Source organism: Crassostrea angulata, chromosome 7, assembly GCF_025612915.1.
Source record: "Crassostrea angulata isolate pt1a10 chromosome 7, ASM2561291v2, whole genome shotgun sequence".
Lineage (NCBI taxonomy): Eukaryota > Metazoa > Mollusca > Bivalvia > Ostreida > Ostreidae > Magallana > Magallana angulata.
This window is the reverse complement of record NC_069117.1, coordinates 51,512,834-51,523,562: the sequence shown is the minus strand read 5'-3', so window position 1 is coordinate 51,523,562 and position 10,729 is coordinate 51,512,834. Positions and strand designations below refer to the sequence as shown.

At 33.3% G+C, this 10,729-nt stretch overlaps 2 protein-coding genes across 3 annotated transcripts in view; both read left to right on the top strand.

The window, feature by feature from the left end:
- Window positions 1-10,729, top strand: part of LOC128156214 (FAD-dependent oxidoreductase domain-containing protein 1-like) — a 312,439-nt gene that overhangs the window by 212,155 nt on the left and 89,555 nt on the right. The window lies entirely within an intron of this gene.
- LOC128156219 (uncharacterized) lies at window positions 3,101-5,826 on the top strand. 2 transcript variants are annotated; one of them, XR_008239690.1, is made up of 2 exons: window positions 3,101-5,158; window positions 5,423-5,826. XR_008239690.1 is itself a non-coding variant. In XM_052818277.1 (2 exons), the coding sequence occupies exons 1-2, from the start codon at window positions 4,825-4,827 to the stop codon at window positions 5,749-5,751; spliced, it is 663 nt and encodes a 220-aa protein (XP_052674237.1). In that variant the 5' UTR covers window positions 4,701-4,824; the 3' UTR covers window positions 5,752-5,826. The 2 variants fall into 2 exon arrangements, 1 of the variants encoding a protein (XP_052674237.1); XM_052818277.1 differs by having other exon boundaries at window positions 4,701-5,158.

The following is a 10,729-nucleotide window of genomic DNA, read 5'->3' as shown; positions in this document are numbered from 1 at the left end:
GCGCTTACAACATGCAAAAGAATGATATATGATAAAAAAGAAAACAAATTGTTATTTACCGTAATATTTCCAGGTCTGAAAATTAACTAAAAACAGAACAATAACAAGTTTTAGACCTTGGATTACGAATTAAAAAAAAAGTTTTGGGAAATTTTCGTTAAGGTGTGGGTTTAATAAGTAAAGATAAAAGACATAGACAAGACTTTGGTTTGGTCTTTACTTTTATCGCGATATGCTTTTGCTTTCCATTAAGATTTGCTTTGGTTGGTCCAATATTTCAGTTATTGTGTTGCATTATCACCCCCATCCCCACCCACACCTTATACACACGTTTTGCCTCAAGTGTTGTTATGTGGTTACCATGGAATATCTAGGAGTCCAGAAAAGTATATATTCTGGTAAAACGTCACCTGAGTGAAACTTGCACAGTATATTTGGTAATCCCAATTTTCTGATGCGCAATTACATTCCTACTAATTTCCTCTTGGCAGTGTAAAAAGTCCGCATTTTGTGACTTATATTGATTTACTGCATTGGCCGACGTATATTTCCTGGTGTACAAACATCAAGGATATCTATTTAATAGCAAGATGTACACACATATAGGTTTAAAATATATATAAGGTTAATTCTTATGAAATGTTTTATATGTATACAAGGCTTACCCAGATGGGTTCTCCAGATAACTAGGTCGATTTCCGTTTTTCCCTGAACTATTACGACGCAAGTAATTTTTGTTTCCCGTTACCTGTTAAATCATAAAGAATTTAAGAAATTTGCATACAGTATAATAATATAATTTATTTCAGTTTCTATCTGTTATTTTTTATGTGGAGTTTTGCACTGTTTCGACAACTGAATATTTAAAAACTCTCTCTCTCTCTCTCTCTCTCTCTCTCTCTCTCTCTCTCTCTCTCTCTCTCTCTCCCTCTCTCTCTCTTCTCTCTCTCTCTCTCTCTCTCTCTCTCTCTCTATATATATATAAAGCACTAAATAGAATCAACAACACTAGGCATCTTCATGATCTTTAGAGTGTCGGATCTAATATATAGATACTAAGCCAGTTAACTGAATATATAAAGCACTAAAAATGGCTAACGACACGAACAATAAATATTATCAAATTTTCGGGACAACCAGTCCCTTCCTCAGGACAAAATAAATAAATAACATGAGTAAAAAACAAAGATGGGTAGATAATTTGACGTTAATTTCCACATTATGAGCTTTCGTTTCCTTGTTTTGTTAACCAGGCTTTTCCATTTCCATACTACCATTTTGTACTAAAAAGATTCACTTAAATGTCATTAATTGTGAATTGTAATCATCTTAAACATACTAGTACCTACTGGAATAGGTGAATCCCTGGAGTTGAAGGTTTTGGGTCCTTAATAAATTATATTTTTATACCATCGCTTACCATCTTTTAACTTTTGCGAATGGAGAAATATGATTTCTTTCGTTTGAGGGACGAATTAGACAGAAATCAATTTCTACTTGGTATAATAATGAATTAATTATCCGGATATATAAGGTTTTCATTCGAATACCTGTTTGTGTCACCTGGTTCTTAAGAACCGGTTTATTAGCAAGGCTATATAAAGAATTACTCAGGTGTTAAATACCAGTTTAGGACGACACGTACAGCGGAAAGTTTAAATTCGGCATGCAGAACGAGGAGATGTCGGGCGGGGCTCAGGCAGACATGCTACAAGCCATTCTCAACAAAATGAATGAACAGAAAATGGACATGGAGAATACTATGGCAATGCAACTTGATAATTTTAAAAGAGAATTACAGGGGGCAACTTCCTCCGTATCGTCTGAAGTGAAGAAGTTAAAGTCAGAACAAGCGATAGTCTGGAAACATCCAGGTAACAAAGATCAATTTGAACATAACGAGAAGATTATTGATACGTTGACGCAGGTTTCATGGGCCTTGAATAACAATAAATATGATTATTGCAAGGAACTTATTCATGAATCAGTTGAACTTTGTAATAAACGTAACAAACTTATCAAAATGGCTGATGCATCACCTTGTGGGTGGAGTACAGTGAAAAATTATGTAACCAATCCATTGGCTGATGATTCGGATGACGAAAAACGAATGTTTAAAGCGGAAAATAAAGCCATGAAAGAAAAGAAAGAAAAGGAGAAGCAAAAAGAAAAACTGAAATCTAAGAGTAGCTATTCTAATGTTAGGAGCAGTGCTCCTTATTTTCCTTTTCCAGCTAGACAGCCTTTTCGTGGCCCAACGCCCTTTGGCTTCCCCAGCATGCCAGCTGCATCCAGATTTCCCATTGGCTGTTTCCACTGCGGAAAACCCCATCACCAAAGAAAAGAATGCCCAGAGCTTAAGTCCGCTAAATAGTGAGGCTAAACAGTCTAAAGAATCATCTTTGATAAAAGATAAGTATTATGATGGAAAAAGTTGTGTTGATGAGTTTAACGAATGCTATGAGTATAAAGAAGGTGGCAAAGTCTCTGTTAGAGGGCGATTAAAATCAAATATTGAATTTTGGAAATGCATTGATGCTTGTCATTATATCATAGATACTATTCAGGTTGGTTATAAAATACCTTTTTATTCTTTACCACAGCAGAGCTTTTTGCATAATAATAAATCTGCTTTACAGGAAGATGTTTTCGTACAGGGAGCAATAATGGAGCTATTAGAAAACGGTTTGATATCCGAACAAAATACAGAGTTTTTGGTTACTAATCCTCTTTCTGTTTCAGTGAACTCCAGTGGGAAAAGAAGGCTTATATTAGATTTAAGGGAAGTTAATAAGCATGTATGGAAACAGTCTGTGAAATATGACGATATAAGAACCGCTCTTATGTATACAAATAAAAATAGTTGGTGTTTTAAATTTGACATCACAAGTGCATATCACCATGTAGATATTTTTCCTGACCATAGAAAATATTTAGGATTTTCATGGAAATTTGGTGTTCAAGATCGATATTTCTGTTTTAATGTTTTGCCATTTGGTCTCACATCTGCGCCATATATTTTTACTAAACTCACACGACCCTTAGTTAAGAAATGGCGTAGAGAAGGTTAAACTGTGCTTATGTATTTAGATGATGGGTTTGGCTGCCATAGTAAGTATGACGAAGCATGCAAAATATCTAAAGAGGTACAGTATGATTTAGTTTGTTCAGGTTTTGTGCCTAAAGTGGAAAAGTCCATGTGGATCCCTTGTCAAGTTATCGAGTATCTTGGTGTTGTTTTGGATTGTAATATGGGGAAAATTTACATTCCTGAAAAGCGTGTATTTAAGATTAAAAAAAAAACAATTTTCAAAATTGAGCATTTTATGAACCAGAATTGCAGAATAAAGGTAAGACGACTAGCAAGTTTAGTTGGACAAATCATATCTATGTCTGTTGTTATCGGAAGTGTAGCCCAGTTAATGACCAAATGTCTTAGTATTGACATTGTGTCTGCTCCAACATGGAATAGCATGATTTTAATTTCTGAGGAAAGTAAAAAACAGATAAGTTTCTGGAAATCGTCTTTAGATATGTTAAATAGAAGGGATATGAAAGTTAAACCAAGTTCTAATCTGGTAGTGTACACAGATGCAAGTGATACTGGTTATGGCGGTTATTGCGTACGGACAGGTAAAAATGTTTCTCATGGTTTATGGGAAGAATCTGAGAGAATTATGAGTTCCACATGGAGAGAATTGGCCGCGGTGGATAGAGTTCTTCGGTCATTTGTACAATTTCTCAAAGGTGAGAATATAAAATGGTTTACAGACAACGCAAATGTTGTTTCCATTGTTCAAAAAGGGAGTATGAAAAATAACTTGCAAGATCTTGCAATGAACATTTTTCAAATTTGTTTAGAATATAAGATTGGTATTGAAATTGAATGGATACCAAGAGAACTCAATGAGCAAGCAGATTATTTGAGCAGAATTGTCGACTTTGATGATTGGGGTATCGTAAAAACTGTTTTTGATGACCTATCACGGGAATGGGGTCCGTATGATATTGATTTATTTGCTTGTGATTACAATGCAAAGGTAGATAAATTTTGTTCCAGGTATTGGAATCCTTTTACGTATGCAGTTGATGCATTTACTATTAATTGGACAGGTTTGAATGCATGGATCGTACCGCCATTTTATCTTATTCCAAGAGTTTTGGAGAATTTGAAAGAATGCAAAGGATATGGAACATTAGTAGTTCCGCTATGGGAATCATCAGCCTTTTGGCCAATTTTAATTTCTGAAGTTTACAGGTCATATATTGTAGATTGGAAGGATCTTCCAGTAGCAAAGGAGTTTTACACACGTGGTAAACTCGGATCTGGTATTTTTGGTAAAGAAGATATAAAGTTTAGAATGCTTGCATTTGTTTTTGATTTCAGAGTTTGATTTCAAAATTGTTTTTTGGCAGTTTTAAATTCTTCAAAATAAACAAATTTATTGATTAATTGGGAATAATTTCCCATAAACTTGTATGAGAAATATCAGGCAATTTGCGCTATGTTGTAATAGAGATAAATATTTTATCACTATGGATTTACTGAAGTTTCTTTCACCACATTTGTGGTTTGCCATTTGGCAAGTTTGGTTTTTTATCAAACTGATATCTTCATTTCTGAAGAAAATGTGCAGAATATCTTAATTAAGCTGATATGTAGATATAAATATATGTATTTTTATACATATCCGGTAGATAATTTCAAAGCGAAAAAATATTTATTGGTGTTCCTTTACAAATTTGTTTTTTCAGGTATTTGAAAGAGATTTGATTCAGTTGCCTTCAAAGTTGCGTGAAAAGGTGTATGCACTTACTGGGATTATGCAAGCGTCACGAGCGGATTCAACTATAAACAAATATTGTAACAGTTTCCTGAGATTTAAGAAGTGGGCAAAAGAACAAGGAATCGAGGAAAGTGAATTATTTCCTTCAAAACCTTTACATGTATCTATTTATTTAGCATGCTTGGTTCAACGGGCAAACTCTCCATCCCCTATTGTTGACGCATTCTATGGAATCAAATGGGCTCATGATCTTGTGGGATTCAATTCTCCGACTGACAATCAGTTTGTTAAAAACATTATGGAAGGTGGGAAACGTATAGTGGCAAAACCTGTTCAAAAGAAAGAACCAATAACTGTTGAAAATTTACGTTGTATGTATTTGAAACTGTTTGAATGTAATAATCTTTATAATCAAAGAATCATTTGTATGGTCTTGTTGGCATTCGCTGGATTTGTACGTAGCAGCGAACTCATAAATATCAAGAGATCTGATATTCAATTTTTACCTGATCATATTGAAATATTCATCGAGTCTAGTAAGACTGATATCTACAGAGACGGTACAAGAGTTGTTATAGCAAGAACATTTTCATATATGTGTCCTGTTTCTAATTGTGAATTGTATCTTCGTTTAGCTGGGATTCAAGACGATTCAGAGGAATATGTATTTTGTGCTATTTCGAAATCGGGAAGTGGTTACCGGTTGCGTAATCGTGAAAAGCCTCTGTCTTACACCAGGGTTCGTGAATTATTCATCGAAGCATTTACAGGAATTGTAGATAACATCAAAGTTTATGGACTTCACAGTTTGCGGTCAGGTGGAGCGACTGCGTCGGCAGTGAGGGGAAGTCCGGACAGGATATTCAAGAGACATGGACGTTGGCGTTCGGAATCTGCTAAGGATGGATATGTCCAGGATCCGCTTAGTGAACGTTTAAGTGTTTCCAAAGAACTTGGTTTATAATAGTTGTAATCATGTTGTTTATTGATTATATTGTATTTTTTTGTATTGATTTTTCTGAATATATATGAAGTTGGATTACGTTATTATATCCTATATTAATAGTAGCATTAGTTCCCGTTCTTTATATTTACATAGCTGCAGCGTGTCGTTGCTAATTCCACACAATGTGTTGTTATTTACTAGTATCATAGTATTCAGCTTTCATTTGGAAAGTAATGAATGGATTTAAAGGAGAAATATGATTTCTTTCGTTTGAGGGACGAATTAGACAGAAATCAATTTCTACTTGGTATAATAATGAATTAATTATCCGGATATATAAGGTTTTCATTCGAATACCTGTTTGTGTCACCTGGTTCTTAAGAACCGGTTTATTAGCAAGGCTATATAAAGAATTACTCAGGTGTTAAATACCAGTTTAGGACGACACGTACAGCGGAAAGTTTAAATTTTCAGAATTGTTTTATTAAAATAAATAAATCATGTGATCCAACTTTATGCCATAATTATGTGTGTGTACATTTAATATGCCAAATATTAAATAGCTGCAGCGTGTCGTTGCTAATTCCACACAATGTGTTGTTATTTACTAGTATCATAGTATTCAGCTTTCATTTGGAAAGTAATGAATGGATTTAAAGGAGAAAATATGGAACTGTCCAAACAATTTTGATATTTTCAATCAAGAATTATTCACTATATATGCCAAGACCATGATTTTATTCTCAGATTCATTATATTTATTACGTAACAGGCACGTAGCTCAGGGGGAGCCGGGAGGGGGCTGCTTTTTTACGCAGCAAAGATTTCTATTAAACTTACATACAAAAAATTGAAACACCCCCCCCCCCCCTTTTTATGGGACCATGTAAAGAATTGAATTGAAAATAAGGAAATGAACAGCGAAATTGAAGTTAAAGGTATACTTGCCCCCCCCCCCGATTAGGATTTTCAGAATTTGGAAAATAAACCCTTTTTTTTTTGCTTTTAAGAAGCTGATGAAAGAATTAACGACATTATCAAACTGACTACTTGGCAAATAGAATTTGAAATTATTTAACCATTATGAATTATAAAAATAAACAATCATAAAACTACGTTTATTGATTATAATGATAAAACATTTTGTATGCCAAGCCCCTCTTTATGGTTTGGATTGACATTTTTCTATCTAAGAACAAAAAAAAAACCCACAAGTTGTCAATTACATGTGTGTTGTAAAAAAAATGCAAAATCTGTATTATGGGGATACCAAGACAAATTTTCAATGTTTTTAATGAGAATCATTTTAATCGTAATTATTTTAAAGGAAAGTTTATCATGAGTGTTTTTGTAATTGAAATTCTCTTTTAGATATTAGGAATGATTGCAGCAAAAGGATAATGCCTTGATTTCAATAAATATTGCTTACGATTATTTCGTTTTCAATAATTCACATGCATATAAATAAATATGTAACTGAAAATCAAACTGAAATTCAAATAGTTTAATTTTCATTATAATACTTACAATATTCTTAAGAAATTATTTATACAAATATTTCTGTCATTACAAAAAAATAAAAAATAAGAATGCACAGAATGAGAAAATATTTATCTATGGTAGTTAAACCTTTTAAATCTGATGTGTGATGTCATTATAAAAACAATATATACTACTATATTAAAATAATAGACTCGAATTTTTGGGCTTTAATACCTGTCTTTTGTTTTATATATTTTAAACATCATTGGTACTTGAAGATTACCAATTTGTTTTTATTTTTTCTCAATCAAGCTTCGCCAATTAATAATCAACGAAAATTCCTTTTAAAAATCCGCAAATTATCTGGATATTTTGGTTTTTAAAATCTTGCACATGCGCATTACATTCACGCTAAATCCCGGGAGGCTCTTTAGTTTATGTTTCCACAATATCATATTTGTATGGATAAACTCAGAAACGATATAACAAGTACGTGTCAATTTTTATTGAAAATTTGTGTTATATTTTGTTCATCTAAGAAATATGGGAGATAACTCTAACTCAGTGCAATTAATATGAAATATCCCGAGAGTTCCGAATGTCAACATGGTGTGTAAATTGGAAGCGAGTAAAATCAAAGTACTGAAAGTACTATCAGACGGAGGCATCATTTTGGAGGAAATTAAACTAATGACAATATATAAATTTTTTATTTAAGGAATAACAGCGCGCTTACAGCTTATCATGTTAGAATATTCGAGAAGCGGTTTAGTATTATTGCGCGAGGTTTTAAGGTTGACATCAGAGTTAGGTAAATAATTTTAAAATAATTACTATTGTTCTCTTATTTTAACCTTAAAAGTTTGTTATATTACTACTTAAAGGTGTTTTTTTTTTTTTACAAAAAAGGAAGTAGGAAATTATTTTGCATCACAAAACAACATGGGAAACTATACATGTTATTAAATGCATACAACTTAAATTACTCTTGTGTAATTAGATAAAGTATATCATTTCCTGTGTATCGTGACTTGCAAACCCACACCTGTTCAAGACAAAAGATAGCCTCTAAATTGCAAACTACTTCGTCTAACCGTACAACCACCCCTACTCCCCCCTTTCTATCTTACAGAAGGGGTATCTTGATTACTGAGTGTCGTCGATACAGATATTCTCTTATTATGATCTTTGAGAGAGAGAGCGAGAGAGAGAGAGAGAGAGAGAGAGAGAGAGAGAGAGAGAGAGAGAGAGATTTCTGTTGAGAAAAAAGAAGTTTACGAATTATAACTTTAAAAACACGGTATACATGTAGTTTAGGCGTAATTTTAAGTACATTCATTTGAAATATACTAATATTATATATTCATAAATTTAGTATCCACAAAAGAATACAGTACATTATGATTGGATCCATCATGCAGTTTCAGTCCGAGTCCACGTGTTACCCCTGTTAATTATGATCAAGTCAACACGCGAGGTGCACCACGTGTTCCTTCCGAAATAAGGGAAAAAGTTTCGTTCTAATAGGTTTCATTGCAAGTAAGGAGAAACGAAGTATGTCTAACAATAAAGTATTCTACACTGTGTGTGGTGTTTGATTTCAAGAAAAGAGAAAAGAAGTATGCCTAATTGATTTAAAAATTGATTGATATACCGTGTTTTTGAAGTTTAATTTGTATACTTCTTTCTTCTCAACAGAAATCTCTCTCTCTCTCTCTCTCTCTCTCTCTCTCTCTCAGGTTAAGACTATGGACACAAAAAACACATGAACCTTAATTTTGCTATTTATTTTGAATTTGCAGAGAACTCAAGTTCAGTTACATGGTACCAGTTTTGATGATTTATATTATGGCTATTGTTTGTATCATATAAAAGATTCCATGTCAATGCTATCTATTTTTTTTTCAAGCGCAACACTCTTATCAGCTTGTTAATACACACTTCCAAAATCACTTGCGGGGGGGGGGGGGGGGGGTGCAGTGGAAAAGAAAGATACGTCTCTGCGGGAGATTAATTGATAATACGCGAACGAAGAAGCACACCATGTTCAATTCATTGAATCTCATAATTATTTAGTATTTCGTCCACCGCTAGATTGTGCTTAGGGAATCCTCATTATTTGCGTCACGGGCAAGACAATCACAATATACGGAGGCTGTTATACAGCCTTCAAAGTTGGTGAAAGAGTGTTGAATTCTTCATTAAAATGAATTTTAAATTTCTAGATGAAAACTTGACTGTTATTTGCAATGCAGCCTCATTTATTTTCTCCAAAATCGTTTCGGCGCGATTCTGCATTTTTTTTGCTACATTACGGGTATATGGGAGGCATCTTATCTGTGGTGAAGGCCTGTTCCGAGACACAGTTAGATTATTCTAACTAAGTAGAGTGTAGTGAAATTAATAGCATTATTGTAGTCTCAAAGCTTGGTTATGTAAATGTCAACACTACGGTGTGTCGATGTATCTATTTCGTAAATGTCCGATATTATTTGCAAAGTCAACCCGTGCACGCACGGGTCAAAATCTAGTAATCATTTAACATTTTGAGTATTCTTCTCATTCTACATGTACTCTCATCAAAAAGAGGTTCAGCTGAGACATTGATATACGAATTCTTTTGGAGTCACTAATGAAAAATATTTTCTATACTACTATATTAAAATAATAGACTCGAATTTTTGGTCTTGGTCGAGAAATCGGAAGAATACTGTCTTTTGTTTTATATATTTTAAACATCAATGGTACTTGAAGATTACCAATTTGTTTTTATTTTTTCTCAGTTAAGCTTCGCTAATTAATAATCAACGAAATTCCTCCAAATATCCCGGAAATCACCTGGATATTTTGGATTTTACAATCTTGCGGTTGCGCAATACATTCACGCTATCGGGATTTTTAGTTTATGTTTCCACAATATCACATCTGCATGAATAAACTCAGAAATGATATTACAAATACGGGTAAATTTTCATAGGACTTTTGCTATTTATCCTGTTCATATATATTAATGATTTCTTATGAGAGAAAGTATAAAATAACAAATATACATTTCAACTAAGTACTTACTTTTGTTTTTGTGATGACAAAAAATATTTGATTACGTGCAAAAAAAGTTACATTATATTTGTGAGAGAGTGAAGATAGAATATGTTTTATCGTAAAAATGAATAATGTCCTACGGACCCAGTTTTACAAAGAAAATACGTGTACGCTGGTGAAAATGTGTTGAATTCTTCCATTCTATGACTTAAAATTTTTAATTGAAAGGTATTTGCAGTCTCAAAAAGGTTTGTTGTGGTGAATTTGACTGTTATTTCAAGGCAACTTCATTAACTTTCTCCAAAATCGTTCCGGAGCGATTCTGCAATTTTCTGCTAATTTACAGGTATGAGGGAGGCATTCAAACTGTGGTGAGGGCCTTTCCCGAGACACAAATTTTTCAAACTGAGGAAAGTGTAGTGAAATTAATAGCATTATTGTAGGCTTATAGCTTTGTTATGTAAATGTCAAT

Excerpts from the sequence above, each read along its gene's own strand:
- LOC128156219 (XM_052818277.1), top strand. The coding sequence starts at position 4,825 with ATGCAAGCGTCACGAGCGGATTCAACTATAAACAAATATTGTAACAGT. Across the intron at positions 5,159-5,422 it reads AACTGTTGAAAATTTACGTT|CTGGGATTCAAGACGATTCA; the intron begins GTATGTATTTGA and ends ATCTTCGTTTAG.